Source organism: Corapipo altera, unplaced genomic scaffold (genome assembly GCF_003945725.1).
Source record: "Corapipo altera isolate COAL_440 unplaced genomic scaffold, ASM394572v1 75, whole genome shotgun sequence".
Taxonomy (NCBI): Eukaryota; Metazoa; Chordata; class Aves; order Passeriformes; family Pipridae; genus Corapipo; species Corapipo altera.
The window spans coordinates 11005809-11033365 of NW_020884887.1; the positions used below are offsets into that span (position 1 = coordinate 11005809).

At 52.3% G+C, this 27557-nt stretch overlaps 2 protein-coding genes across 5 annotated transcripts; one reads left to right on the forward strand and one right to left on the reverse strand.

Annotated features, from left to right (window-relative positions):
- Nucleotides 1-1007: 1007 nt before the first annotated feature.
- LOC113947156 (neuropeptide Y receptor type 2-like) lies at nt 1008-8908 on the reverse strand. Of its 2 annotated transcripts, none has more exons than XM_027643447.1 (2): nt 8500-8908; nt 1008-2379 (listed from the first exon to the last, which is right to left on the reverse strand). In XM_027643447.1, exon 2 carries the CDS (start codon nt 2360-2362, stop codon nt 1178-1180), a length of 1185 nt encoding a protein of 394 aa, XP_027499248.1. In that variant the 5' UTR covers nt 2363-2379; nt 8500-8908; the 3' UTR covers nt 1008-1177. The 2 variants fall into 2 exon arrangements, with proteins under 2 accessions (XP_027499248.1, XP_027499247.1); XM_027643446.1 differs by lacking the exon at nt 8500-8908 and adding an exon at nt 3926-4090.
- A 12092-nt stretch (nt 8909-21000) lies between these two features.
- On the forward strand, nt 21001-26911 carry LOC113947329 (zinc-binding protein A33-like). Of its 3 annotated transcripts, XM_027643764.1 has the most exons (8): nt 21004-21029; nt 21368-21475; nt 21597-21871; nt 22474-22569; nt 24209-24442; nt 24825-24844; nt 25613-25728; nt 25820-26911. In XM_027643764.1, the coding sequence occupies exons 3-8, from the start codon at nt 21599-21601 to the stop codon at nt 26362-26364; spliced, it is 1284 nt and encodes a 427-aa protein (XP_027499565.1). In that variant the 5' UTR covers nt 21004-21029; nt 21368-21475; nt 21597-21598; the 3' UTR covers nt 26365-26911. The 3 variants fall into 3 exon arrangements, with proteins under 3 accessions (XP_027499566.1, XP_027499565.1, XP_027499563.1); XM_027643765.1 differs by lacking the exon at nt 21368-21475 and having other exon boundaries at nt 21001-21029; XM_027643762.1 differs by lacking the exon at nt 21004-21029 and having other exon boundaries at nt 21222-21475.
- Nucleotides 26912-27557: the final 646 nt, after the last annotated feature.

Below are 27557 nucleotides of genomic sequence, written 5' to 3' on the forward strand. Positions count from 1 at the left end.
CAGTGACTGGCTGCCGAGATCACAGTAGCAATCAAGGCTCCTTTGATGGCAGAGCTAAAAATACGCTCCCCAGCTGACACAGCCTTCAGGAGGAGAACATATAGTTTGGTTTGAAAGAAAACATCTTTGTCTCCATGTCTTCTTCTGCCAGAGGACACCACATCTGTGGCCACCATGCAAGCAGGTTACATCTGTCTTCTGAACTGCAGCACCCATGTATACAGACCCATACAACCTCCAGCCTCAGCAAGAGGAAAGCTGTAAACCCTCTGAGTGCCTTGGAGAATGGTGTCATTGGCGGTTCTGCCTCTGGTCATGTTGGCAGCTATCAAGTTATTGCATGACAGGAGCCACATCTTAGGGTCTGGAGCAGATTGTCTTTGCCAATCCCTAAGGTTCAGTTTCAGTCCTCTTGATCAGCTGCCCCAGCTCTTTCCTTTCCTATCTGCTTCTCTGCCTGCTCTCCTCCTTGCTATATCCAGGGCCCTGGCTCACAAGCCCTGGCTAATGAGATATTCCCAAAGCCCTGCTTCGGCATTTGTAAAGGAGACAGTGGTAAGTAGTGCCACTGCCACCTCCTGGGCTTTCTGAGGACTAGAGCTCATCCTGTGAGTAGCAAATGCAGATTCATGCCAATGCTGGGCAAGAGATCATGGATTGCCCAGCTTCAACCTGTGCCAGCCCTCCCCCTTCCCAGGCCAGCAGAGTGATGGCAATCACCAGCTGGTGTTTGCAGGTCTCCCTCCCCCTGGAGGCATTAGCTAAAGATTAAGGCTTTTGGGTAGGAGAGGTACAGATGAACAATCACACAAAATAACAATTCACCATTTATAACATGTAATGTGTCAAGGGGTGAAAGGTTGAGCAACCCACTTTGGCAAGTGGAAATAGTGAAAAGGGTGTATTTTTCTGGCTAAATGAAAGCCTTCTCTCCGTGTTATTTTTTTTCATGCGTCGGTGTGCATAACTTGAATGCACAGAAAGGAAAAATTCATTTGTTTGTTCAGGCAGAAATACACCAGATTTATTGTTCTGAGAGGTACAGGGGGTATTTCTATGTGGCTGTGGTGGGTATAATTGGCAGCACAATATTCTGTCAAAAAAAAAAAGGCATTCACCCAAGAATGTCTCTGGGCTCAGTCCCGGAGCCTCAGTCCTGGAGGTGGGTGACCCATCCCTAAACCTCTGTGGGCAGTGATCCATTGCCAGGAGTCTGTTTGATGCTCCCATTTAGGGTATTGGCTCTGAAGATGTACGACCTCCCTCTAACTGAGCCTTCAGTGTGGAAGCTTTCTGGCTTGTCCTGGCAACGGAAGAACATCAGGAAGCCATTCCGGTAGTTCTTGTTCATCCATCCATACAGCAGGGGGTTGACAAATGTAGAGCACATGGCCCCAACATGGAAGACAGTGTACAGGAGTTTGTACTCGTGGAAGATAAGAACCAGATCAAGATCAATGGCAAGCTGGAATATGTGGAAGGGGAGCCAGCAGACTGCAAATACCACAACTACCATCACTAGCATTTTGGTGGTCTTCCTCCTCCGGCACTGATTTTCATTCCTAGAAGTGGGACTGACATGGTTTTTCAGTTTGAACCAGATCCTGGTGTAGGCATAACAAATAATTGCAAGGGGAAGAACATACTGCAGGAGGAGCATGGACAGACTGTAGATGGTGGCATCCCTGTTGTTACCAGAGGGCCATTTCTCTGAGCAGACAGCCATCTTGAGGTTGATGGATGGGATTTCCTCATACCGGTACTCTCTGAAGATGGCCAGAGGGCCTGCCAGGACAGCTGCTGCCAGCCACATGACAGCTATGATGGTGAAGCTGAGCCTCTTGGAAATCCTGCTGTCCAGGTGGAACACGATACACCGATACCTGTCCAGGGCAATCACAGTTAGGGTGAGAGTGGACACGTGGACACTCAGAGCTTGAGCATAAGGGACCAGGTGACAAAGAACAGCTCCAAACTTCCACTCGTCCAGCAGGGTATACACCAGGGTGAAGGGCAGACAGAGTGTGTCCACCATCAGGTCTGCCAGGGCCAGGTTAGCTATGAAGAAGTTGGTGACAGTCCTCATGGTCTTGTACTTGACTATGATATAGATGACCAGGGAGTTGCCGATGAACCCCAGCAGAATGATGAGGGAGTAGGCAGCAATCAGGACAACCTGGACCCCCAGGATCTTGGTGCTGTCCATCATAACACTGCGGGACCCAGAGAGATCCTGGGTAGGAGTGACAAAGTCCTTGTCATGCCAGCCCTCTGGCAGCTTCTCATCTAATGCTGCCTTCTCCAAGGTGAAAGTGCTATTGGCTCCCTCAAATGGTCCCATGCCTGGCCTGAGACTTTTCATCAGGAGGAGAAGGAGGTCTGGAACACAAACACAGCAGATTTGAGAGCACGGGAGATAGGAGAGAATCTGCAAGAACTGAGACTCAAAGGGCGTGTCCCACATGGCATTTTGGGCTAAACAGCAGCAGCAGTGGCATCCTCCCTCCTTCTCCCTTCACACTGAATGGCCCCCTCACTTCTCTTACACCTCCTGTTACAGCCTATGATCAGCTGAATGCCAGTTCCCCAAGGAAAAGTCAGCAAAAAATGCAACTTTTCACACAAGTTTCTGAGATTCTGTTTGTTTGAATTGGACAGGGAAAAAAACCTCAACCAGCCAGAGCCAAACTGGAAGGTCCTGAGAAGATTGCCTGCATGGAGCCTCTTTGCACACTGCCTTTTCTGTTCTTCAAGCCAGCCTTTGCAAAACAGGCCAAACATTTGGAACCTCTTGGGGCTGATAGAAAAACTTAATGATGGTGTCACTCATCTTTGATGAGATTTACTTGCCAAAAAAAATGCCCTGAGTTCTAACTCCTTAAGAACTAGGGAAGGAGAAAAACAACAAGATGCTCTCAAATGCAAGATGTTCTTCTCCATCTCCCCATAACAATTTGTTTCCAGATTGTGCACCAGTTTTTTTCAGTCTCTTATTTCTCACCTCTCAAGGTGAAAATATCTGTTTCCCTGTCTCTGCATGAGTCTCTGCCACTGCTCCTGATAGTAATGCTGCCACCCAATCAACCCAGTACTGCCTGCTCTCCTGATAATATGGGTAGCATAGCTAACACCATTTTATCAGCCTCCCTCTGTGACCAAAGTTGTCACATACTCATTCCCTGACCCTCATTATCAGGCTCTCAAGGTCCTGTGAACCAAGTAGACACACCAGTTTTCTTTTTCCTTCCCCTGCTAGCCTCAAGGTTCCCGAGTACCAGGCAATTATTCCCTTCTTTGCTGACCTTGAAGGTCACAGGCACCCGGCCAGGCAGGTGGTGTTGATGTCCCCATCACAGAACAGGGAAGTGTGAGAGCACACAGAGCACAGTTACAAGGCCTAAGTAGGGAACTACTGGACAGTGAGACCCATGAACCCTGTGGCCAAAGACACCTCCACTGTCCTCTGCTTCCTTCGAGGATTCAGTGAGTGACTCATTTCTTTTATAGGATTTTTGAGTCTAGATTGATACAACAGGCCATGTACTAGGATTTGGCCCAATCTGAAGAGGGTCCAGGTGATTATAAATAATAAATTGTATTATAAATTCTGTATTACTTAGGTGATTAGAAATCATAAGTTAAGTTGTTTATAAATTTTGTATTTTGCTACTTATAGACTGTACTATGCTGATTCTGCTTGTAGAAATCCTGTGCTGCTCCAATCATGAATTCTGTTCTATACTAATCCTAATAGCCTGATAAGGAAATAAAGCTTTAGTTGTAACCACAGTTTATTGCCATCACCACTGTGCCAAGGATCCCTAAAAGAACCTCTCTGTCCCCTCATTGTTGGTGACACTCAGGCATCTGCTGGCTTTTAAGAGGAGGGAGCTTCTGCAGGGACATGCACGTGCAGGGCACAAACCACTGAAGCTGTGAACAAGCCTCCAGTGGAGCTGCTGCTGAGCATCCAGGCACAGATAGGCCTGAGACCCAGAGCCCCAGCATCCATCATTATCCTGGTGCTCAAATGCCTGCATGAGATGGCTTTGGGAGCAGTAGCCTGAGAGCCAGAACTGACTCCACCTGGAACCCCTGGCTGGCGTTCGGTGCCATTGGAACAGCAGAGTGTTGTCACGGCTGGGTTTCCATCGAATCCAAACACAGCAGGAGAAAAGCCAGCTTTGTTACTGGCTCCTCTTCAGCCTCTGTGGCTCAGAGTTGCTGCTGGGATATGTGGAGGGGGTGGAAATGGCCCCTCACATATCCTCTGTCCCCAGCACTGTGAGTGGGGCCCCCATTCCCACTGCAGACTTGAACAAAAGTGAGCAAAAGCCATCACTCTGCCCAAAACAGGGAGGTTTGCAGAGCATCATGTGTTTGCAGAGAGGGAAGAAAATGCCCTTCCACTAAGGGAGGGAGGCAAAGAGCTTAAATCAAGTGGGAATTAGAGGCAGACTGCTTGATACCTTCTCGGTCTCCTTGAGGAAGAACTGGTCTGGGTTTGTACCAGGAGGGACAGGAGCACTGCTGACTGGGTGCTGGTGGCCTTCCCGCAAGTCTTGTGCCCTGCAAGCCAAAATTTTAAGGACAGCCTGTCCTTGGGAAGGGAGAACACTTTCCGTGCAGAACACCTGCATTTCAGCTGGTTACTTAAACAAATTGCTTAAAATAATGGTGTTGAGGTACTGGGGGTGACAGCAATTACACTGTAATAAAAAATAATTGGCTGCTCATTCTGTCTTTGCTCCTCAGAGCATGGGTTGTGCTTCCTCCTCAGGACCTGCTTCCAGAAATCTGCCCAGCCAGCTGCAAAGCTGAGACCCTGCAGAGGCCCAGAAGAAGAGCTGCCTGCAGTAAAACCACCCCTGCTTGCACCCTTTCTCCTGCCCCTTCAGTGTCTGATTGCTTGCCTAACATCTCACTCTGCAGACCAATTTATGCCAGTGGTTCCTGTAAATGAGGTTGTTGGGCTTAGATACCACAAGAGTGGAGACCACTGGGGAAGTAGAAAGCTGGGGGGGAAATGAGTGGATCTTCTGGGGTGAGGGTTTGCTTAAAGGGTGATCTCAGACCTCCACAACATCACTGCAACAGCCCTGGAAAGGTAACCCTAAAGACCAAAGAGAGGTCTCGACTTCTAAGAAGGGAGAGAGGAGTTCAGAGCCACGCTATGCAGTGGATGCAGTGAAAAGGGGAGCCAGGGAGCAGGCTGGGAAGGTGGCACAGCCACAGCCTTTTCATCAGAGCCTAACCCTCAGCAGCAGCAGCCCTCAGCCACCTGTGCAGCAGCTGGGGCAGAGCAAACCCTACTGCCAGGACAGCAAAATCGGGGAAGGAAACAGAACAAGTGCTGAGCACACTTCCAGTGGCTGTGCTTTCCCTGCTTGCTCTCTGTCTGGCTTTTATACCTTCCAGATTGCCCAGCATTACTTTATCACTTGTTATCCCCTTTTCTGTGGCTTGCCCATCACATTTGCCTTCAGTACCCAAATCCTGGCACAATACCAACAGGCACTCCCTTCCCTTTTTTCCCATCTCACCCACCACTGCCTATTTCCTTTCACTGGAGACTGGCAGCTACCCACCATCTGAGAGGAGCCAGGAACATCATGATTATTGGAGCTGTTTCACTTCCTAACAAAATGGCCTTAATGGAGTTACTATTTGATTTGGTTTGGTTTGGGTTTTTTTCCAAAGGGGAACTATTGCAAATCAATTAAGACATTTTAATTAAGAGACAAAATGGTCATAATAAATGTTGCCACTCCAGGGGCTGCCTGGAGGTTGCTGGGATGCTGCTAGGACTGGACTGAGGTCTGTTCCAGTAAGTAATGGAAGTCCTGGCATATGTGTAGGCTGCTGTCAGGCACACGCTCCCCTGCCTAACAGGCTAGAGAGAAAAATCCTTGAAGCTGAGAGCCAACTACTTTTGGGACAACAAAGCAGCAGGACAGACCATGAGAAGGCAGAAATACTACCCTAAGCCCTTTCCTCTGTGCTGAGCTGCCATGAAGGGATGCAGAAACAGGGCGCTGCCTGTATCAGGATAACCATAATCTTCACCCTCTCCTCCAGCTGAGGTTCATCCTGAGACAGGACTGGGGCTCAGGGATGGCTCCCAATGAGGCAGAGGGTTGTGCCAGCAGGCTTCAGCATTTGGGAAGGGGAGAAGCACAGAGGAGCCATTCACTCAGCACTCTGCTGTCAATGATTGAGAGGGACAGTGACCACTGTGACAGGTCCAAAATCCATTCCTACAGGGGACCTACAATAGGTGCCCTGGGACTCATGCACCTCTGCTTCCCGGGATGCCACAGCTCCCTCCATGTCCCTGCTGCAGTCCCAGGCACACAGCCAGCCTGGTGCAGGTCCGTCAGGGCACATCCAGGCCTGGAAGAGCCACCTTCAAAGCCTGGCACGGTTCAGAAAGCAGGGCTGGAGGGATGGGCAGAGGGCTGGAGAAAACAGAGCTTGTTAATTAGAATTTCTCTTTTTGTCCAAATAGCAAGACTGATTGGTTTGGTTTGAAAGGAGGTAGTGGAGGGACTTGGGCCAGCCTCTGCTCACTGGCTAATGACAGCTACAACCTTCTTCTACAGCAGAGCTGGAGTGTGTGAGGGCTGAAGCTGGTGGATACTTCCATCACTTGGCTCACTGGTTTCTTCCATGCTGTGTCCTTCCTCCAAAGCAGCCCAACTCCATGAAATCCCTTCATCTCCACCATCCCAGTCAGGAGCACTGACTCATCTCATCCCCAGATAGGTGTCTGTGGCCAGGAGGTCTGAGACCATCCTTCACCACCAGAACCTGGTGGTCACCCTAGGACAAACCACCTTCTACCACCTTCACATTCCCCTCCAGCACCTGAGAGGCAGCAAAGTTCAGCCCTGCACCCCACAGCACTTAAGGGAGAAGAACAGAATAAACTGAGATATGGAGGTTAACCAGCCTGCCAGAGACCACACAGCACATCCACGATAGGGCTGGGAACAGAGCCCAAGTTTTCTAGCTCCAGCCTCCTGCATTCAGCACCAGAGAAGACTCTGCATCTCTCAGCATAAAACCTGAACAGAGACTTCAGGAACTACGTGAAAATGGAATATGTGACTGAGGAAGGGGAGTGCGTTTTGCCTTCTCTGTGTCATGGGCAGGTCTCAGGACAAACAGCAGCTCTGGGATGATTTCCTGTAGCCAAAGAGCACATAGAAATCGTCCCAGGTCCTTCCATCTCCAGTAAAGGGGTGATTGTCCTGTTATAACACTATGGCAGAAGGGAAGACCCTCTGATCTGCCCATCATCTGTTCCAGCTTTGCAAATTATCTATCCAGCTCAGGCCCACTGACACAGAAACCTCATGGCATCAGACACTGATCACCACCCAAAACTGCTCCCGGAGAGCCCCAGCATAGAACTGACACTGGGAGATAAAGTGCAAGGAGAAGGAGAAGCACCAGGGATTTCTTGTGGTTCCTCACACTAAATATTTTTGCATCTCTGCCTCGGCTGGAGCCATGGAAGACTCTGAAGGAGACGAGGCAAAGACCCAGCTCAGGACAGGATGAAAAAGAAGGGGATGAGAAGATATCTGTTTGGCAGGGATGTATGCTTTCTCATGGGAATTTATCCTACAGAAAGCAGGGGGGAACAGTGCAGGGCCCTCTGCCCTGTGGGACGTGCCACAGGAGCAGAGCAAGGCTGGCTGGGAGACAAGACTCAGCAGGTGACACTGTGATGGAGACACACTAGTTGTTGGGGATGCAGAAAGGCAGAGACACCTTGGTGGATGGATCCTGGTTAACCTGGGGAGCCCGTTACCTCCTGAAATTTGGATGAGACAAGGGAGCAGAGGGAAATAACATCTCATTAACACAGAGAAAAACCAGTATCCTGCTTTGGGACAGACCAGAAACTCTGTAGGTGAAACACAGCTGCAATGGGACTATAAGATGATTTCTCTGTTCAACAATTAACATCAATGAGTGCAAACAGAAAGCATGCACTGATTTTCCTCCTGCAGTCCCCTATCTCCCTTTGCATCTCCCTCTCTGAGGGCACTGATCTGTGGCAGCACTGAGTGCCAGCAGTGTGTGCAGTCCCAGCACAGAGCAGCTACAGGAGTTTGTACCAAGCCACGAGGAGTCAAATTGCGGGAGAGATCAGGATTTCTCGGACAGCCACGCACTCAGCCCCACACCTGCAGTGCACTGCTCCAGAGCTGTACGTGCCTGGGTTCTGCAGCCCCCTGGAGCAACCTGCTCTCCTGACTTCTCACTCAGCATCCTGCTTCCCAGGTTCCCTGCTTCTGCTCGCAGACCTTTCGAAGCTCTCCTGCCAGTATTTCTTGTTCACTTTCTCTATTCCAGCTCTCAGGGCTGTCAGTCCCCAAATCCACTTTCCCAAAGATGCTCAGAGCTTTTTTTGCCTGAGCCATGTGGCATGGCCAAGTCCTGGCCCCGTCTCAGCCCTGCTGCTCAGAAAAGCCCTCCCCGACCTACCTGCAAAGGCCAGAGAGTCCTCCTCCTTCAGGAACTGAGCTGTTCACCACCAGTTACTGTCTCATCGCTGGCCAGGACGGAGCACTTGGTCCTCTCCACTCTCTGGAAGTCAACCTGTGGCAAAGAGGTGAAAGGCACTTTTCTGCAACTGTCCTCAGAGAAGCGTGGAAGTCAGGAGAGGATCTGGGTTGCCAGAGGGTGCTTCATCGCCAGGGGTAGCTTTGGAACCCCACCATGAGCATCTGGAGAGCCCCCTCTCGCAGGGTGACTGACAGCCCCTGTCTCACAAAGCTGGATGCTGTGTTCGCTCCTGAATGAGAGAAAGGCAGAGAGCGTGTGTTTAACAAACAGGAATGGAAAGGGGGAGGGAGCCTGCTGCTGCTGTTTATACAGTGTTCAGCCACTGAGGGGCTTCTTGCATCGAGCAGAGAGAAGCTTTTCCACCACATCCAGTTTCCTCTCTAGGGAGAAGTGGTGGGAGCTGGAGATCTGCAGGCTCCTCGTCCACACCACTGACCTGGGCAAGTGTTCATCCGCCCTCACTCCGTAGCTGTCCCATCTCCTTAGACTTTAAACTCATTGAGACTGGCATGGTCCTGTCCAGAGATGGATCTCCCCTGCAGCAAGAGGTCTGCAGGTCCTGCAGCTCAGCAGAGCCTTCACAGACTTCTCCTCATCCTCCTCTGCCTCAGTGTTTAGAGAATACCCTGCACAGAGAGATCTGCTGCCGTGGGTCAGGCCTTCAGGTACTCCTGAGATGCAAACAAAAGTAATGCTGAAAAGTTTTAGCCACTTAGCAATGGCTCAGTCTGCTCCAGAGCCAGATTCAGTGTGAACATGGAGCTTGAGTGAATTTCAATTTTAGGGTGCTGTCCACACACCTGGAGCAAGAAAGAGGGAGAGGCACAAAAGCAGCAGCATCATGTCCAAATCTGCAAAATACAAACTCACTGGAGCCCAGGAAAGCACCCTAAGGTCAACACATGGATGCAGACAAGCAGAGCTTCCTACCTGTCCAAAGGCTTTTCCTTCAAAGAGAAGTCATGTGTGTTCTTAGCATGGGATTTCCACGTCAGGCAACGTGTGAGTTTGCAGCTCACCTGGGCTAGGAAATGTTCCCAAAGGCTGGGGAGAAGGATACCTCTCCTCAGCTTCAAGTACCTACAGTTAGAATTTTATCAGAGAAGTTTTGCTCTTTACCCCCACAGTGGACTTTGGTGTCCTTGTCTTTGTGAGAACGGAAGCAGGGAGGCTTTTCAACCAATGTTTTACAACACAGAAGTCACAATACAACAAGAAAAAGAAAACACTCCAATGGCTCAGCAGAAAAAGGTGAACTAGAACATTCCTGAGATCACATAGAAAGTGACACTTGAACCCAAGACTTGGACAACAGGCCTCATGAGTCCCATCCTCCCCCCTGCTCTCACTGTCTCCCCTTCAGAGAGGAAAGAACTCTGCATGAAATCCACCAGCTGTGCTATCTGGATTTTTGTGGGACTTTTGTGTCTTCTGCCTCTTCATTTTCCCTGAGGCTGTTGATTTAGCTGCTAAAGAAAGATGAGAGTGGAGGGAAGCAGGACAAGACAAAGCTGCTTGGAAGGAGCCATTGTTGTCTCCCAGTGGTCTGCAGAGAGAGGCAAAGAGCAGCTAGTGGGAAGTGAGTGGTACATGCTATTCCCCTCATTCCTGGTAAATGGATATTCCTCCTCTCCACGGTCCTCATCAGTGGATGGTTGATTTCTGCTCAAGTGAGATTTTTTTCTTCCTTCTCTTCTGTGTAAGACTTTTTTTGCCCATTCCCCAGATTCCTTTGGTACAGCTCCCTACTCTTCTCTTCCCAGGGCTGGAATAAGATGCCTGAGGAGAAGGCAGTGATTGACAGGAGAGAAATTTGTGAAGCTGTGAACCTTCATCAGGACCATGGGGTGAATTCCAGTCATTTTTGGCACATGGTGCTTGCTGGATGACAGTAAATGCAAACTCTTAAATCATGGATTAGTCAGTGCAAGTCCCCAAGACATCCTCTCCCACAGTCTCAGTGGTCCAGTGGAGGGATTAGCACCAAAACTTGCTATGCTCCAAAACATCAGCTCACCTTTTCTACCAGACAGAGCAGTGCAGTGAGGTACAGTCAAGCCCTCAGCTGTCACCCCAACTGGCATCCACCAAGCCAGGGTTTGTCCCCACTCCCTCCACACTCCCCAGCCCTCTCCCCGGAGCCAGGCTCCTCTCACGGCACTGCAGACACAGGCTGCCTGCCAGTCTGCCTAATCTCACCCAGCTACAACATAATTACTGCCGGCAATGAGAGCAGCACAGCCCTGATGCTGCCTGGCCCTTGGCTTATCAACAGGGAAGGGACACCCAGGGCCTGTGGTGCCAGAACCCTCACACTGCTGGGTCGAGAGGAGCAGTCACGGCACAAGCTGTGGCAACCTGAACACGGAGGTGCAAAACAAACTCCCCCCACAGCTGACAGTTCCCAAAGCAGCTGAGGGGCTTTCCAAGCTTCAGACAGCAACTACACCCCGAAGGAGGCAGATGGAGAAATACAAAGCTAGTGCCTTGCATTGTCCTGGGGCGTGGAAGGCTGTGCAGCCCCGAGCAGAGGTGCCAGGGCCCACTGAACGCACTGCTGCAACCTCAGATCCTGGGGTATTTGCACACACAGGCTGGATAGGTACAAATGCCTGCACAGGTGTCCCAGGAGCCTCGTGTCCTTTCAAACATGGGATCGTTCAAAGGATCTTGCCTTTCCTAGTGGCTGGGCTTTGATTAGGCAAAAGCGAGTCTGCTCACCCGTGCTTCTGAGAGTACAACAATGAATGTTGTGCTCCAGGGAGCAAAAATTGTGTCAAAAGGCTGAGAAATGGGGTAGAGGAAAGGTCTGCCTTTAGGCCCATGATCTGCTCTGCCTCAGTGAGCAGGCAGGTCCTCAGTCTGATCACCTTGCAGCTGTAAACCATCCACTGTAGCTCAACTTCTGTCAGAAAAGGAAGGCGGATTATCTGTTCACTCCCTGGGAGCAATCTCTAAGAAAACTGTTACCAAGGCTTCCAGATGCTCTGGTTCATCCTGCTTCATCTGGAGCAGCAACACTGACATACTTTAGAAAGCAGCTTTTCATTTTTTAAACATCTGTTTAATTCCACCTGCATGTAACCAAAATATTTCCACTTCTCCTTCCTGCGGTGTCAAGCCTATGTGTTCCTGAGCAGCCTCCAAAGCATCAGCAAGTTGTGGTAACACAAAAGCCCCTTTTCCATTTGAGCCCTGGAGTTCACGGATGCAGTGGATTTGGAAGTCTGATGCATTTGGGAACTAAATTAGCCACAAAGAGACTCAGAGGTGGGAGGGTGGATAGAAAGCTGTCTTCACCCTCTCTGAATTTAAAAGCAGGTTCTCATTTCGTAACAGCTTTTTGTCCCCACGTGAACATTTCTGGAATTAGTGAAGGAGCAGGGACAGCATCAGGGATGAAGTTTTGCTAAAATACCCGAATGATCTGTCACCACAATGAGAGGCACTGGAGAAGCAGGAGAGACGAACTCTTCAGGGTTGTCCTGGGCCTGCCACAGCTCTGCTCTCCTTCAGGGCGGGAAGAAGTCAGGGATGCTGAGTGTGTCTGCAGGATGAGGGTCAGTGAGCCAGGAAGGAGGAGATCATATGGAAAAAGATTAATAGGGTTTGTGTCCTGCTAAAGAGGACACACATCACCGCACTTCAGCTCCTACCCCACTGGGGTCAAACCCACAGGGCTCATTTGATTAAGTTGATTAATGCCGAGGAGGGTTTACTCCTTCCATCCCCTTCCCACCCCTGAATCTTCCTCTGACACACAAAATCCCCTTGATCATCCTTACATCAGGGCAGAAGGACTCCAGGCAGCTCAGCAGGGTTCCTCTGGGCAGACATCAGCACCGCTGAGCCCAGAACTGGCCCCTGGATTTAGCTGCTGTTTCTGCAAGTCACAGCACTCAAAGCTTTGCTAATTTAGTAGAGGGTTGTTGCTTGTTGTTTGTGTACCAAGCCAGGTAGAAAACAGCTTCTGCAGAAGAGGATAATTGCAGTCAGATAAGCTCTTCAGAGCCAGGATTGCAAAAATACAATATGTTGTGGACCAGCAGTTGTCTGGATAAACTAGAAACATGGATGAATTTTTGGGTCCAAGCCTGTTTCCCCATCTATCACAGATTCCCTATCTATCTTTGGGCAAATCACTTGATGTGTCTCAATTCTCTGTACATAAAAAAAGTGATAAAAATGCTTAACTGTGGCAAACTCACCCCTGGATCAGTGGCCTACATGCACTACGAGGGACCCGGTGCAGCAGTGGCAGCTGTTTTCCCATTTTTCCCCGTGAGATTTCTTTCTAAGTTGCCCATCTCATTTAGGTAGTGTGTTCTGCAATCAGGATCTTGCTCTCCCAGGCTGGATACTCCTGTTTCATAGTCCCACAATGAAGTTACAAATCTGTGCCCTCTCTGTCACTCACGAGATGACAAACAGTGCTATAAATGCTGGATTGTGTGATGGGAAGAGGCAGAGCTGGATAGGTTGATGGCAGTCCCAGCCTAAACCCTACCAAAGTGTCATGACTGAAGATGATGCAATTTGCTGGAGAATTCGGGGCATGGTGTGTCTCCTGTGGGCTTGGTGCTGCCAAAAGGCACCAGGTTTCCAGGAGCTGAGATCCGGTGCTCAGCACCACCTCAGCAGCAGCAGGATTGTGTTTGCTACTTCACTACCTTGCTCCATATTTCCTAGTCCTGTGGGGACCCACATCAGCTGTCAGCAGGGAGCAGTTTACCCAAGCCATGCTCAGCTCTGTGGTGACAGGCCAGTGGCAGTGTCCAAGCACACCAGCACTGCTGGTGGCTCTTCACACCAGAGCAGGAGGGTCAGATCCACTCCTGATACATAACCAGGGATTTGGCTGGGAATCCATTTGGCTCTGTGTTCCCTAGAGATATGACTCACAAGCCTCTGTCTGACACCAAGAGATAGGTATGATGCCGAGTGCCCCACGGGAGAGAGCAGCACCCCCAGGGTACAAGCAGAGCACGCACAAGCTGAGCAGAGACGGTGCTGGAAAGCACAAAGCCTTATAAAGGCAGTGCTCCAGGTTTGTCCTTCTCTCAGCTCTTCCAGGCGATGAAAAGGACGACTCACAGCCCTAATTAACTGGAACATGCTAATACCACTGAGCTTCCCTGGCCAGCAAATTTGGCACAAGGCATATGGGACACTTTCCAAACAACTGCTCAGGGGAGCTCGTGCCTGCAATGTATTATTCGATGAGCAGTTTCCTCTCTGCCTTCTCTGAAGAGCTCAGACCAGACACATGAAGGAGGTGAGTCTGGAGCCTGCAAATCCACTTTGAAAGCTATTTCATGCCGGAGGGAAAAGAGACTTATTTCTCCCCAGGCATTTAAAGTATTTAAGGTACCAGGGGAAATATGGCTTTGCTACCTCTGGGAGGGCATAGGGCTTCTGAATGCTGCAGCTTGTGGTGCTCAGCTTCCCATGGGGAAATCCACATTCCTTCAGGGTGACATTCACTCTGGGAAGAAGATGTGCAGCCTCCCACAACACCCTCATTCCAGGACCAGAGGGTGTGCATTGTCATTTTGCAGGGTGGAGCAGAGGAGCCAGCCCAGAGAAAGGGGAAAGGTGGCAGGGGCCCCGACACTGTGTGTCCAGGATGGGTTATTCCCTCTTTTGAAAGCTATCCTGGGCAAGCCAATGCTCTGGCTTATCCCCCTGAAAAAGGAGAGAGAAGGAGCCTGCGAAGCTCCTATTACAAATAAATCAGTTTGTGAGCTTTGGATGGGGAGCAAAGGGCAGGGCTCTGAAAAAGATCAATTCATCCCCATGGTAAGATCATTACTCTCAGTATTTACTGTACTTTCAAAACTGGAGGTAGGAGCTGCAGCCTCCTGAAGGCCAGCACCTGCCCCTGGCCTTGGCTTCAGCCTGGCTGCCTCCCAGGGCAGTCCTGGCCCCAGGGCTGTTCAGGGCAGCTCAGGCACAGGGTTTGGGTGGCAGCAAGCTGTCTGACCAAGAACTGCCACAACCTCACCAGTACAGACAACCAGCACAGACACCAGAAATATCTCAGAAGGTTTGTGCAGTATTCCCAGGACTATGCTGGTTTGACCATCCATCCTTCCCCCTCCTGAGGGCTAAAGGACTCCTCCTCCCCGTTACCAGCAGCCTCCTTCATGGCCCTGCATTCCTCCTCCTGGGCTGGCCTGCCCCTCATCCTTGGCATCTCCTGTGGCCATCGGCTGCACAGTCGGTCATGACACCCTGTGCTCACTGAGGGCACAGCTCTCCCCCCTGCTTCCCCATCACATCCTTTGCAAACATTCGTTGTTATGGTGACAGCTCCAGAAGGAAAATCTTTTTGAGGATCTTTCTGAGTTTTTAACAAAGGTACAGCCACTTTAATTATTTTCTCTAAGGGAGATGGTTATCTTGCTCGATGGCAACTGAGTTTCTTTCATTTTGTTTCTGGTGACCACTTTGATATTGCTCAGGCTCCAGCTTTCACTGTGTGGCTGTAAGAAATTGGAAGGGGGAGAGGTAAAACCAGGTGCAAAAAGCTGCTTCTAAATCGTGCTGGGAGTCACAGGAGGTGCCTCCAGGCTGAGGCTGCCAAGGTGCAGACAGTGTGGAGTCTGAGTTTCTCCAAAATGAATGAGATTTTGGAGCACATCTGCATCTTTCTCAGATAGCAAAGTGCAAAGTAAATAGCAAGAGAGGACATTTATTACCAATAACTTGTGCTGTGCATGAAATGCTGCACTGAGAGATACTTGTGGAATCTTCTGCAGAAACATCCCTTGGCTTTTGAAGGCTGTATGCTGGTAAATTAATTCTTTCCATCTCCACTGAATGGACTGAAGACTTTTATATGTGTCATCATGCAGAGGACTGTGCTCTGTAGCTGTCTTTAATGCAAGTAATGAATATAGCAAACAGCCTCAGATCAGCCAGGAGAAAGCAATCTGGGAATGTGATGTGACCACATGCCTGGATTTCATGGCTACTGTGTTCTGACTGTGGAATATGGATGCTCATGGACAGGACTCCAGCATCTTGAGCAGCCAAGCCTGTCCAGCCCATTTTTGTAAGATGAGATCATGAGGACCTTTCCTGCTGAGCTGAGGTCAGAAATATAAAACCCAAATCCTCCACATGCTTCAGGCTCTGCAGAGGTAGCTCAACATGTCTCTGAAAGCTCAGCAGCCTCACCATGAACAAGGCATCCAAATGCCAGAGAAGAGTGTTCCAGAGCATCCTGCACCCAGTGACCAGTGGATTGGCTGGGGGCTGACTCATGACCCATGGAAGGCTGAGAGGACAAAGCTGCTCTGGTTTCATCTGGCCAAGCCCGTGCTGTATGTGGAGTGTCACAGTGGTTTCATGCTCAGCTCAGAGTAAACAGACAAACAAGCGGCAGCCAGAAATGTTAATATTTGCAGAAATCTCCTGGTTTTGGCGCCTGGGTGTGGGCCGCTGAAGGATGCTGGTGGAATGCAAACGTGGTGGATTCCTGGCTGCACGCAGGGGTGGCATGGGGAATCTCACATGTCAGAGAGACAGGCTGCCTGACAGGCCTGGGAAGGGAAACTGGGCTGAGGAGTTCAGCAGCAAATGAAACTGGTCCCTTGGGATTGAGTTATTTGAGCATCCCCCTCGAAAAAAAGAAGTCATGATTAAGCCGTGTTCATCCTCCTGTGCTTGATTCAGAACCTGTTTCCTACATGCTGGCACCAGTGGGCTGTGGTGCCCCCTCCCACAGCCCCAGTGCCCTCAGAGCCATGCAGCATCCAAGGGCTCAGAAGAGCCCCAGTCCGAAGGTGCAAGCTCCATGCAGTAGGAGATGGATTTGTCCATGCTGATCTTCATCCCTTCTCTTGGACACATGATGGACAAAATGACACAAACTCCTGCCCTTACTTGACCGGAGTCCTCTCATGGCATGTTTGGGATGATTTGAACTTGCTCAACACCTCTTGCCATCCCTACCAGTCTCTTATCTGGATCATGGCTGCCAGTTCATGGAGGTATTTGGGGCTGGTCAGACACCTTCAAAGGCTCCAGAGCCTTCAGAGCTCTGACTTTAGCAAAACAGCCGTGTCATTTGGGCCTTGGAAGAAAATATTGGCAAATAATGGCCTCGCTTTTGGTCACCTTCATTCTGCAGCTATTTATCCAAAGATACCGTATCTCGGAGCATTGCTTCATTTCCTGCTCGCTTTTCTAACCGAGGCCTTTAAATCGTGTTCCTGCAGCTGAGGTCACGGAGGGATGTGTAATATCCATTAACGGTGATGCTGCTGTTACCTTGATTCACCTCATCCCTTCTTCTTTTACTCTTTTCTTTCTGTTTACGGTAATCCCTTTCCATTCCTTCTCCCTCCTGGTCTCAGTGCAGGAGAGCTGGCAGGAGCCCTTGGAAGCAAAGCTTCCTGGGGTGCAGCCTGCTTTTAGGGACAGGAGGAGTCTGAGGATTTCTCCTGGTCTGGCAGCACTCCACTCCCTCCTGGTCAGAGATGCCATGGGCAGTTGGAAGGGCTGGCTCCAGGGTACCCCATCCTCACTGCCACAGAGTCCTTCCCCTGGGGCTTGTCCAGGTCAGCACACAGAAAAGATCAGTCCCAATTCACCCCTCTGCCCCTAGCCTGCCCCACAGCTGGGCACTGCTCAGGCAGAGCTATAGGGGAGAGCACGATCCAGAGGAATCAAAGTCCTTGGTGTGTATTTGTACTCAAACCAAGGTGAAACAGGGAAATCAAAATGCAAAGCTTCTCATCCCATGTGGAGCTTCCCTGCCTGCATTTGGAGAGCCAACACAAGGGACGGACACTGTGCATCAGCAGTTGCTTCCCCTTCTACTCGTGTTATCACTGAAAGCCCAGTGCAGCTTTCCAGCAGCTGAACCCACCATACTTCCCACTTCATCCCCGTCCTTCTGCAAGGCCAAACGGTTCCTCTGACACCCATCTCCCAGAATACATGTTTATTGCATAGAGCAGAGAACGGTGAAGGGTTTTGGACCCAATCCATGTGCTTTCAGCCAAACCCTTCCCAATCCACGTTATCCTTCATCTCCCCAGTGCGTAATCAAACCCTCCAAACACAGCGTTCTCAGGTCCCAGCCCAGAGCTTGGAGCCTCCCAAGAGGGATATGCTAAAAAAAGAAAGAAAAACATTACATTGCCAACTGAAGCGAGTGCTGAAAGGAAAGAGATGCCAGGAGCACTTAAACAGGAATCTGAGACTGGGGGACGCTCGGGTGTGTGTTTTCAATCCACAGATGGGAGACGTGTTCACTGGGAAATGACTGCCACTCACTGCTAGTTTTACACCTCGTAGTTGATGTCCCAGAAAGTGAAATGGCCATGACAAGGACACCCCATCTGTATTAGAACTTCTTTCTTGGATTGATGGAACAGTGCAGTGTGTGGTAAAATGGTGCCACTCCTCCTTTGGCTCTGAAATCTACGTTTGCGGCTCAAACCTGCAAAGATGGAAATAAGCAATTTTACATGGGCGATAGGTCCTCTCAGCTGCAAGGGGAGTTGTTTGGGAAAGCCAAAGCATTGGGGGGTCCAGGACACTGTTGGGTGCTGCGGGATGTCCTGCAGGACCTGGACCCAATCTGGGAGCTCCATGCCCTGGTACAGAGCATTGGTTCCACAAGAGCAGCATCCCGCAGTCCTGTGCCTGAGACAGGTATCCACTGGCACAGGTGCCATGCCAAGGGGATGCTCCTGTTGTTCACACTGCACAGAGGGACCAGGACTAGGCTCCAGCTGAGGCTGACAGGGGATCTGATGGGGAAACCCGACATCAGCTGAGCTATCCCAAACTCTCATCTTTCAGGGTGAAGCTTCAGTTATCTGGCTACAGAAGGACTCACCTCTCCGAACAATGGACCTACAGCTGTCACCTCCCTGGGCTCCATAACCAGCCCCATGAGGAGAGATGAGCTCTCTGAACAGAGCACAGATGCTGATTCACAGGGACATCTCCCAGCACTGATGGCTCAGGATACAGGGAAATGTAACCTTTGGCAGCACATTCCAGATCTCTGCTGAAAAGCAATTATTGATGCTTTGACCTCTATGCAGAGCCAGACAAATAATGGACCGTGGTGCTGCCACAGGTCAGGGAGCAGCATCCTGACTCACTTTGGGCCGTGTGTCTTGTCTGATCATCTGTGTATCTGTGCATAGTCTGTAACATCTCCTGGAGGAACGGTGGCAAAGCCAGGAGATCAGAGGCTGGACACAGATGATCAAGCCATTTCGCTCTTGAAAAGATGCATCTAAGCAGATGATTCAGGTCCCATCCAAAATCCACAAGTTCAATGCCAGCTGTTCCTCAGGATTGCTGGCACATGGCGGGAGGATGGGATGGAACACCAGCCACTCTCCTGCCATGTTGGGCTGGCACTGGCACTGCTCCCAGAAAGCTCTGGCCTGTTCACATGGAGAGAGTCAGCCTAGTGAAAGCACAAAACTGCAAACGTGGGGAGTGAAGTTTTGCTGTTTAAGTCATAGCTAAGTGGAGATTGTTCAGGCATCCCTGGATCTTGGTGTCACCATCCTAGTGATATTCCCAGGAGGAGTCTGCTGAGTTGTGCAGTGGAAAGGGTAAAAGGCAGCAATGGGAGTAGGTTCAGCCTGCTGGAAACAATTCCTGCCCAGCGAGCGCTTCTTGTCCCCCAGTGCCCACTGAGCAGCAAGGACTGAGCACCCCTGTCCCACTGCCACCATGGGTACTGGAGCAGGATGGTGCAGCCAACTCTCACCTCCCTTAGTGAGCTGGAGCAGGTTCTGAGCTCCCAGGGTATGGGAGCTGGAAGCCTATCTGGCCATGGCCTGACCTTGTTGCTGCCTGTGGATGCCACTTGCTTGGCCACCCAGAGGACAAGGGGTGCACCTTGCTTGCCCATGGCCAGCATCCCCCAGGACTGATTGCAGATCATGCACTCAGCAGTGCTCCAAGTCCAAACATCAGTGCAGGGCTGTGGCTGAGTGTGTGACCCTGAGGGGGCTGCCGGGAACACAGGAAAGGCTGATGCCTGCAGGCAGGGCTGCTGTGGCCACATGCCAGTGACCAAGCACGCACAGGGCAAGAGAAAGCCTGGCAAAATCCCTCAGACAAGCAAATGAAGATGGGCAGAAATATTTTCTGCACTAATTGCACTGCTCTAATGAGGAGAAGACAGAGCACCAGGAGGAGGAGGGCAGAGGATGGACAGTGCCTGGCACATCACCCTATTGTGGACATGCTTTGATGCTAACAGTGGTTAGGAGACAGGTAGTCTCTACAACTTTTTCAAGTCCCTGTGCCCTGCTCCTTTCAGCTTTATTTGCTTTTAGTTCCAGTATTGAAAGTTCTTGTAATTTTTCTCACATGTCTGCTAGTGTTTGCCACTTCCCACAACATCCCCGGGCCCATCATCAGGCGACCATACAAGGATGAAAGCCCTTCCTTCTTTCTTTGTTTCACTAACAAGCCCACAGCCCTTGTGACTTCTGAGCTGACCCGAAGCTGTGACTCCAAAGCTTTGGAGCTGTGCTGTGAAGGTCCTGTGAGTAGGGCAGAGACAGGGAGGCTTTGGGCTGGAGCTCATTTCTGTGCTGCAGGCTCAATGTGGCAGTGGGGCAGGAGCTGTGCGGTGCAGGGCAGTGCAGAGACAGTGCGGGAGCAGTGAAGGGGCAAGGCAGGGGCAGTGCGGGGACAGTGCAGGGCAGTATAGGGGCAGTACAGGGGTAGTATAGGGGCACTACGTGGTCAGTGCAGGGGAGTACAGGGGCAGTACAGGGGCAGTGCAGGGGCAGTGCAGGGACAGTGCAGGGACAGTACAGGGGCAGTACACAGTCAGTGAAGGGGCAGTACAGGGGCAGTACGGGGCAGTACAAGGGCAGTGCAGGGGCAGTACGGGGCAGTGCAGGGGCAGTACAGGGGCAGTGCAGGGGCAGTGCAGGGGCAGTGCAGGGGCAGTGCAGGGGCAGTACAAGGGCAGTGCAGGGGCAGTGCAGGGACAGTACAGGGGCAGTGCAGGGGCAGTACACAGTCAGTGAAGGGGCAGTACAGGGGCAGTACAGGGCAGTACAAGGGCAGTGCAGGGGCAGTACAGGGGCAGTGCAGGGGCAGTGCAGGGGCAGTGCAGGGGCAGTACAGGGGCAGTGCAGGGGCAGTGCAGGGGCAGTACAAGGGCAGTGCAGGGGCAGTACACGGTCACTGTGGACAGTCCACTCCCACTCCGTCCCGTCCTGTCCCGCCCCGCACGCGCCTTCCCGCGGACGGCGCGTGAGGCCCCGCCACCGGTCCCGGCGCGCGCGCACGTGATCGCGTCACATGCCGGGACCCCCGTCCCGCCCCTCCGCAGATCTCACCCAATGAGCGGGCGGGCGCGCCGTCCATCCGCGCGATGATTGGTCCAGGCGGACGTCAATCCTCGGGCGGGGCGGGGCGGAGGCAGCAAGTTGGGAGGCTCGGAGGTGCTGCGGGCACGGCGCGGACGGGACGGGACGGTGTGGTGTGAACGTGGTGTGAACGTGGTGTGAACGTGGTGTGAGCGCGGTGGGGCTCCCCGGGACCGCGGGACGCCGGAGGTGCGCCCAGGGGAGCGGGCGGGGCGCGCTGCAGGCCGGGGCGCGCCGCGGGGCTCGGGCTGCAGGGGTGCAACATACGGTGCGTGGCTGACCTCGCAGCTGCCCGGGGTGTAGGTGGGGACTGCCGGCCCTGGGGCCGGGTGACTCCCTCCTTGGGGCCCTATCAAACGCTGTGAACACTTTTGCTGAAGTGACGGGAAACAGAAAGTTGTTCCTCTGGAAAGGCACTGACCCTGGGCCAGGACTGCTCTGCAGTTCCCACAGTTCGGGGCTTTCCAGCGTTGGATACATCCAGTGCGACGCCTGGGCAGATCCCGTGCCTCCCACCCGAGGTCTGGTAGCCAAACCCTGCCCCGGTGCGCGGGAGAGGCAGAAATCCACCCCAGCCCAGCGGGAAGGGGATTTGGGAATGGTGGTGACAGGAATCTCATGGTGGGACCTGTGTGCCAGCAGGGATGGCGGGCAGGAGCCAGGACCGGAGCCTGCGGGAGGAGCTGACATGTGCCATCTGCTGCGAGCTCTTCAGCGAGCCCGTCATGCTGGACTGCATGCACCACTTCTGCAAGGGCTGCATCCAGGGCTACTGGGACAGCTGTGCTCGCGTCCCCTCCTGCCCCCAGTGCCGCCGGGAGTTCCCCAGCCGGGCATTCCGCACGCACTACCTACTGGCGGGGCTGGTGGAGAAGGTGCGGCTCTGCGGCTCTGCCCAGCACCAGCAAAAGATGCAGGTGAGTGGCCTCTGCCAGGCTGGGGAGCAGGGGACAAGTGCCACATGAGCCCTGTACAGCCACCACGAGCCCACCACCCCCACCTCACACAGACAGTTCCCCCACTGCGACACCTTACCTGACCCAAGTGCAGTGACATTTGTGTCTCTTCCTCATTCATTCCCTCTCCCTATTTCCTTCCAGCTGTCTGTCTGCTGAACCCTTCCTGCTCTTGCATTTGTTTCCATCACTGCTGTTCCTGATTCCCACCACAGCCTTGTTGTTTCTCATGTAGGGACCATGCAGCCAAGGGTGAGGGTTGCTTGTGCCAGGTACAGTGCTTGAGGGGACAGTCTCTGCACAACTCAATTCACAGTAAACAGGGTTTAAAGCTTCTGCAAAGAGATTTCTCAGGCTGGAGCTCCCAGTCTTAAAAATCAATGGGATTCTTTACATGCACATATACGTAATTCTCCCTGTGCATCAGGTGCTTGCTCCTCCTTACAGCCTTTATATGAGATCTTGTTGCGGTCTCCTCCTAATGCTGACCCTAGGAACTGGGATTGCTCCTGACTCACAGCAGAGTAGTGAAATGGCCTCCTTACTTTCTTTTCCTCCTGCAGAAGCACCTGGAAGATGCTTTGCAAGCTCGTCAGAAGGAGATGGAGAATTTCTTGCAGAGGAAGCGTGTGGTGCAGGAGGAGATCTGTGGCCTCACGGTAATGCCCTGAGGGAGCTGCTCTTTCTACATCCTCTGGGTCAATGTTCATAGAGGGTCTGTGTAGCACTTCAGCTGAGGTTTAGCTCAGCTTCCTGTAAAAATCTAAATGAGTAACTATGAGGGGATCTGCACAAACTCCCCTGCACACAGGCCAAAACCCATCACTGCTGGATATTCAGCAGGGGCTTTGGAAAGAGCATTAAGCACTCATTAGTGCAGTGTTTACAAAGTTCATTGGTGCAGCAGAGCTGAGACATGGTGAGAGCTGTGGGCTGAGCAACCTGTTCTGGCTCTGCGGTGGTGCCTCTTTGGGAGGGTGTTAATCCTTGGTGGCTCTAAAATCCTCTTGTGTGTCTGAAGGGGTGGCAGCAAAGCTGAAGGAGTTGGGTCAGTGGCAGTGTTGGCACTACATGAGTGGTGGCCTCATCACAAGGACGGTGTTTTGATTCACTGCAAAGCTGAGGTGATGTGAGGAGCCTGAACACTCTCTGTGAGCTTGAGAGGCACCAGGTCCTTACTTGAACAAATCAGGGAAGCAAGAACAGCCACAGACTGACTGTGCTTCCACCTTGGATGGCATAAAAGTATTGAAAGCTAAGGAAGGTGAGTTTAAGGAAAAGGAAAGTAGTTCAGAGGTGAGATAAAACTAATGGGAGACTGTCTTCTGACTGGAGCCTCTGATCTCCCCAGCCTGCACCATTTCTTACCTCTGTCCCACTGCCAGATGTGGAATAGACCTTTGAGGTTAGTGAAGAAGTATTAGCAAATAAGCAGGTGTTGTCCCATTGCTGTGCAAGGGCTATGTCTCAAGAGTAAATGTGCAAATTGGAACAGGGAGGCCCTGCATGTCCTGTACGGTTGTGGTGTGTCAGCACAAGCACCTACCTGCTAGAGCAAAGGGAGGCTGGTGAAGCTTCAGATGTATCTTGAGGGAGGAGGTCTTCCTGTGGAGAGAAAGGGATGTGCATTTCAGGAAGCACTCGTTGAGAAAATAACGAGGGCTAGGGTTTTACTTGGAGATTAAAAGCTTAAAAATTGGGAAAATAAAAATGCATTGGCTGTCTCTTGTAAACAGGCAGGAGAGCTGCAAGAACACCGTAAGGTTGGCTGGCCAAGTAAACAACTGGAAAAAAGTGACCTCTGAAAAGAGCTGAATGAGATGTTATCAGCCTTAATGACTGAGATTAGTCTGTGCAGCTCCCCGGGGCCATCTGAGAAAGAGAGCAAGTTACCAGTGTCAGGCAGCTCTGCCCACAGTCTGGAATGATGTGAAATAAATCCAAACTAACCAGAACAGCTGAGTCTGCAGCTCTGGAAAAATTAGAGAGCTCCCGTCTTGCCCACAGGCAAATTCCTGGTGATATGTGGGAAGGCTGTGGTTGTGTGCAGGGTTTTCTAGTTAAGGTGACCGAGCCCTTGGTAGAGATGTTTTTCCGTGTTAGTTTTGGGGTTTTCCCCTTTGGCTCTGCAGCCTCAAAACTTCTCCTGTGTCCTGTTCTCCATCCAAAAAAGTCATGGCTATGTCTTAAGACTCAAATTTCCAGGGCTCTGTAAGCAGAGTAACAGGCCCAGCCATCCTGCGTGCCTACTTGTGTTTTAGCTGTTGGGCTCATCTTCTGCCTCTTCCCTCTGCTCAGAAGGTGTCTGGGGAGCTGAACTTCAAGATCCGGGCCGAGTTTGCTCACCTTCATCAGATCCTGGAGGAAGAGGAGAGAGCTGTGCTGGCAGAGCTGGGCAAGAAGGAGGAGCAGTCGCTGGCACAGCTGCACGGGCACGTTGGGCAGCTGGAGGAGGGCATGGCAGTGCTGCAGAGGGACATCGACCGTGTCGAGCAGACCCTGGGCAAGATGGAAGAGGTGTCGTTGCTGGAGGTGAGAGTACTTGGCTGACCCTGGTAGGAGGCTGAGGGATGTTTCAGGATCTGAATTCAGGATGGGGAGAGTCCTAAATGACAGCATTAAGTTGTACGTGGAGGTCATTCACATTGCTGTCCCTCTGGATTATCTGCCCAATCCCTTGGAGTCTGAAGGCTTTAGTCACAAGGGATACAGTGATCTCAGATGTGATGGGTCTTGGGAGCCTTATTCCTTCTCTGTCCAAGTGCCCAGTCAGTTTTCCCCAGGAAGGGGGTCCTGGTAGCTTGGTTTTCTCTCTCTGTGCTGCACGTCAGCAGGAGGCAGGACAAGAAGCTTATTTGTGCATCTGCATAAATTACAGACAGTGACTGCTAATTCTCTCTGCTTCTCACTGCAGGTGGAGAGCCTGGATATCAGGTACGTGTCTGGCATGAAAGAAGCTGATTCCCTTTTCAGGAGCTTATCTCTGTCCCTGGCTGGGACCACTTGGGAGAGGCATTTTATCTCATCCCAAGTTTTTAAAGCATCACACATTGCTCAGGAAGCTGCTGGTGCTGTGCAAGGGGGAGGCTGGTCCCCAGCAAACCTTGGATGCTCCTCCCAGGGAGCATCACGTGTGTTGAGGTGGTTGGGCTGGAAGAGTGGGTAGAGGAGACGTGCTGGTCTGGAATGGGTGCAAGAGCCAAGTGTGCTGCAAGAGGGAACAAGGCTTTGGGTGCAACAGACTTTGGGTGCTTCAGCTTCTCCCTGCCCTTTCTTAGCTTCTTACTACTCATGAGGCTGCAAAACTGACCCTGAGGTGCAGGTTTCTCTGAGGCTGGGAGTAGCTGAGGGCCAGAACTGTCATAGGGGAGCGTGTCTGTGTCCCCTCCCTCCCTCCCTCCCTGGGATGCAGCCTGGCTCCACAGGCCTGACCTGTTCACCCATGCAGGGGTGTGCTGGGTGCATGTCTGCTCTGGGAATCACTGCTCCATGAGCGGTGCTGCCAGATCTGTCTCGGACACCTCTGCCCTGAGCCACTTGCTGCTGTAGGGGCAGGCCTGTACTGGGCAGTGCAAGCAGCTGCCAGGGAGGTTTGTGTCCCATCTTTACCAAATCTGTCCCATGCAGCAGCCCTGCCCGTGCTCTCCCCACATGCCTCAGCAGCAGCTCAGCAGAGGGGCTGACTGCTTCTCTCTGCCCCAGGCCCTCTGTGCGTGTGGAGACCCAGCCTGCCTTGGACCTGCAGCACTACAGGGACAGCCACAGTGGCCCCTTGCAGTACATCTTCTGGAGACAGATGCTGCGCTCCATCTGCCCCGGTGAGCACATCGGTGTGAGGGGTGGGTGTTCTGAGTGGTGGTGGGCCAAGGATGCTCTGCAGAGTAAATGCCGTGGTTGATGTCTCCACAGCTCCTGCCCCACTCACCTTCGACCCTGAGTCAGCCCACCCCAACCTGATCTTCTCCAGAGACCTGACAGCAGTAACAGAGAGGAATCGAGCCCAGCCTGTCCCCAGCAGCCCCCGGCGCTTCCGTCAGTGTGTCAATGTCCTGGGCTCGCAGGCCTTCGACAGCGGCCGGCACTACTGGGAGGTCTGGGTGGGCAGCAAAACCAAGTGGGACCTGGGTGTGGCTGCTGAGACTGTAGACCGGGCAGCAAAGGTCAAGCTGTGTCCAGAGAATGGCTACTGGACACTCCGCCTGCGGAACAGGACGGAATACTGGGCCACCGCCACCCCCTGGGTGCGCCTGACTCCCCACCACCCCCTGCGGAAAGTGGGGGTCTTCCTGGACTGCGAGGAGGGCACTGTCACCTTCTTCAACGCTGGGGACATGTCCCACCTCTTCACCTTCCACCAGGTCTCTGCAGAGAGATACTGCCCGTTCTTCAGCACCTGCTTCAGCGATGGGAGGGACAACATGGAGCCCATGCGCCTCTGCCACCTGGCCCTCTGAGGGATGGGCCTGGCTCCTGCCTGGGGCGGTGCTGGGGGCTGGTTGTGCACACACAGACCTGATGACTGTTGGAGGGGCTGTTTTGGTTTCAGTTTTGGGAGGAAGGAGGGCGATGAGTCTCTTCGAAGTTCCCATTTGCCCTCCCTTCCCTCTGGCGTGAGCTGTGGCTGCCACTAGGCATTCCCAGAGGTTCCTGGTCCCCCTTGGAAGAACAACCTCCCGTGCCTGAGCATGGTACTGTACAGTAACAGCAGCCACAGGGCTGCACTGGACGTTCCCGCGGGCTCCTGGCACCTCCTGTCCCTTTGTGCTCCCACCCATAAGCCCCGTGGAGGAGGGTCGCAGTCCCAGAGCACCATCAGGTGCCTCTTGACACTCAGTTCCACTTCCCGGCCTTGGCCTTCCTCTGCTGGAAAAGCTTCCCGAGCAAGGGCTCCGGGCCGGCAGCAGAGGGAGCTCCGTGCCCAGCATGGGACCCGCTGGAGCCCGGGGACTACGGCGCTGCCTCCCCTCGACTCGGTCACTATTAAAGCTCATTAGAAAGGCAGTGCTGCCTGCTAGGCCTGCTTGGGGCTTTCGTACTGGGGGGGGGATCTGCAGTTCAGGGTGTAGGACAGCCTGGGGGCACAGAGCAGCCCCCTGACCCCTGCTCCAGCCCTGGCTCCTCTCTGTGCCTGCAGCACAGGAAACAGCCACGGCTTTCACACTGTCTTCTCTTGGAGTACTCCCTGTGCATCTTGCAGTGGCTCCTCATTATTTGTTATTTGAGAACAAGGGAGGGAGGTTGTCAGAGCCCAGCCCTCACCTTGGGCTCCAGAGTTTTAAGTTTTGGCCACCTTGGGTGTGGCTGGGTGTTAAGGATTTGTGAAAATTGTGAAGTCACATTTTATGCCAAATTCAATCCCTCTTTGCCCATCAGCCCCCCACTGGCAGCACTGCCCCTGCAGGAGGGCAGCCTGAGGCTTCTGCGAGGCAAGTCAAGGGGGTTTGGCTGCTGTGGTTTGTGCCTGGGGAGTGCTGGCAGTGTCAGTGCCTCACTCATGAGTTAGTGGAGGTGCTGGGATGAGTCCAAGCCTGGCTCGTGGAGGTGATGGATAGGAGGGAGAATGGTAATGCCTAGAGTGGATGGAAATGTCATGTTTATCCAACTGAAGTCCATTCCAGGGTCAAAGCAGGGGCCAGAGCTCCCCTGA

Coding starts and splice junctions, on each gene's coding strand:
- LOC113947156 (XM_027643446.1), bottom strand. CDS start 4,040: ATGCAGGCATTTGAGCACCAGGATAATGATGGATGCTGGGGCTCTGGG. Junction 2,380..3,925: donor GCTTGTTCACAGCTTCAGTG/GTTTGTGCCCTG, acceptor TTTGTGTTCCAG/ACCTCCTTCTCCTCCTGATG.
- LOC113947329 (XM_027643765.1), top strand. CDS start 21,599: ATGGCGGGCAGGAGCCAGGACCGGAGCCTGCGGGAGGAGCTGACATGT. Junction 24,443..24,824: donor AAGAGGTGTCGTTGCTGGAG/GTGAGAGTACTT, acceptor TTCTCACTGCAG/GTGGAGAGCCTGGATATCAG. Junction 25,729..25,819: donor GCTGCGCTCCATCTGCCCCG/GTGAGCACATCG, acceptor ATGTCTCCACAG/CTCCTGCCCCACTCACCTTC.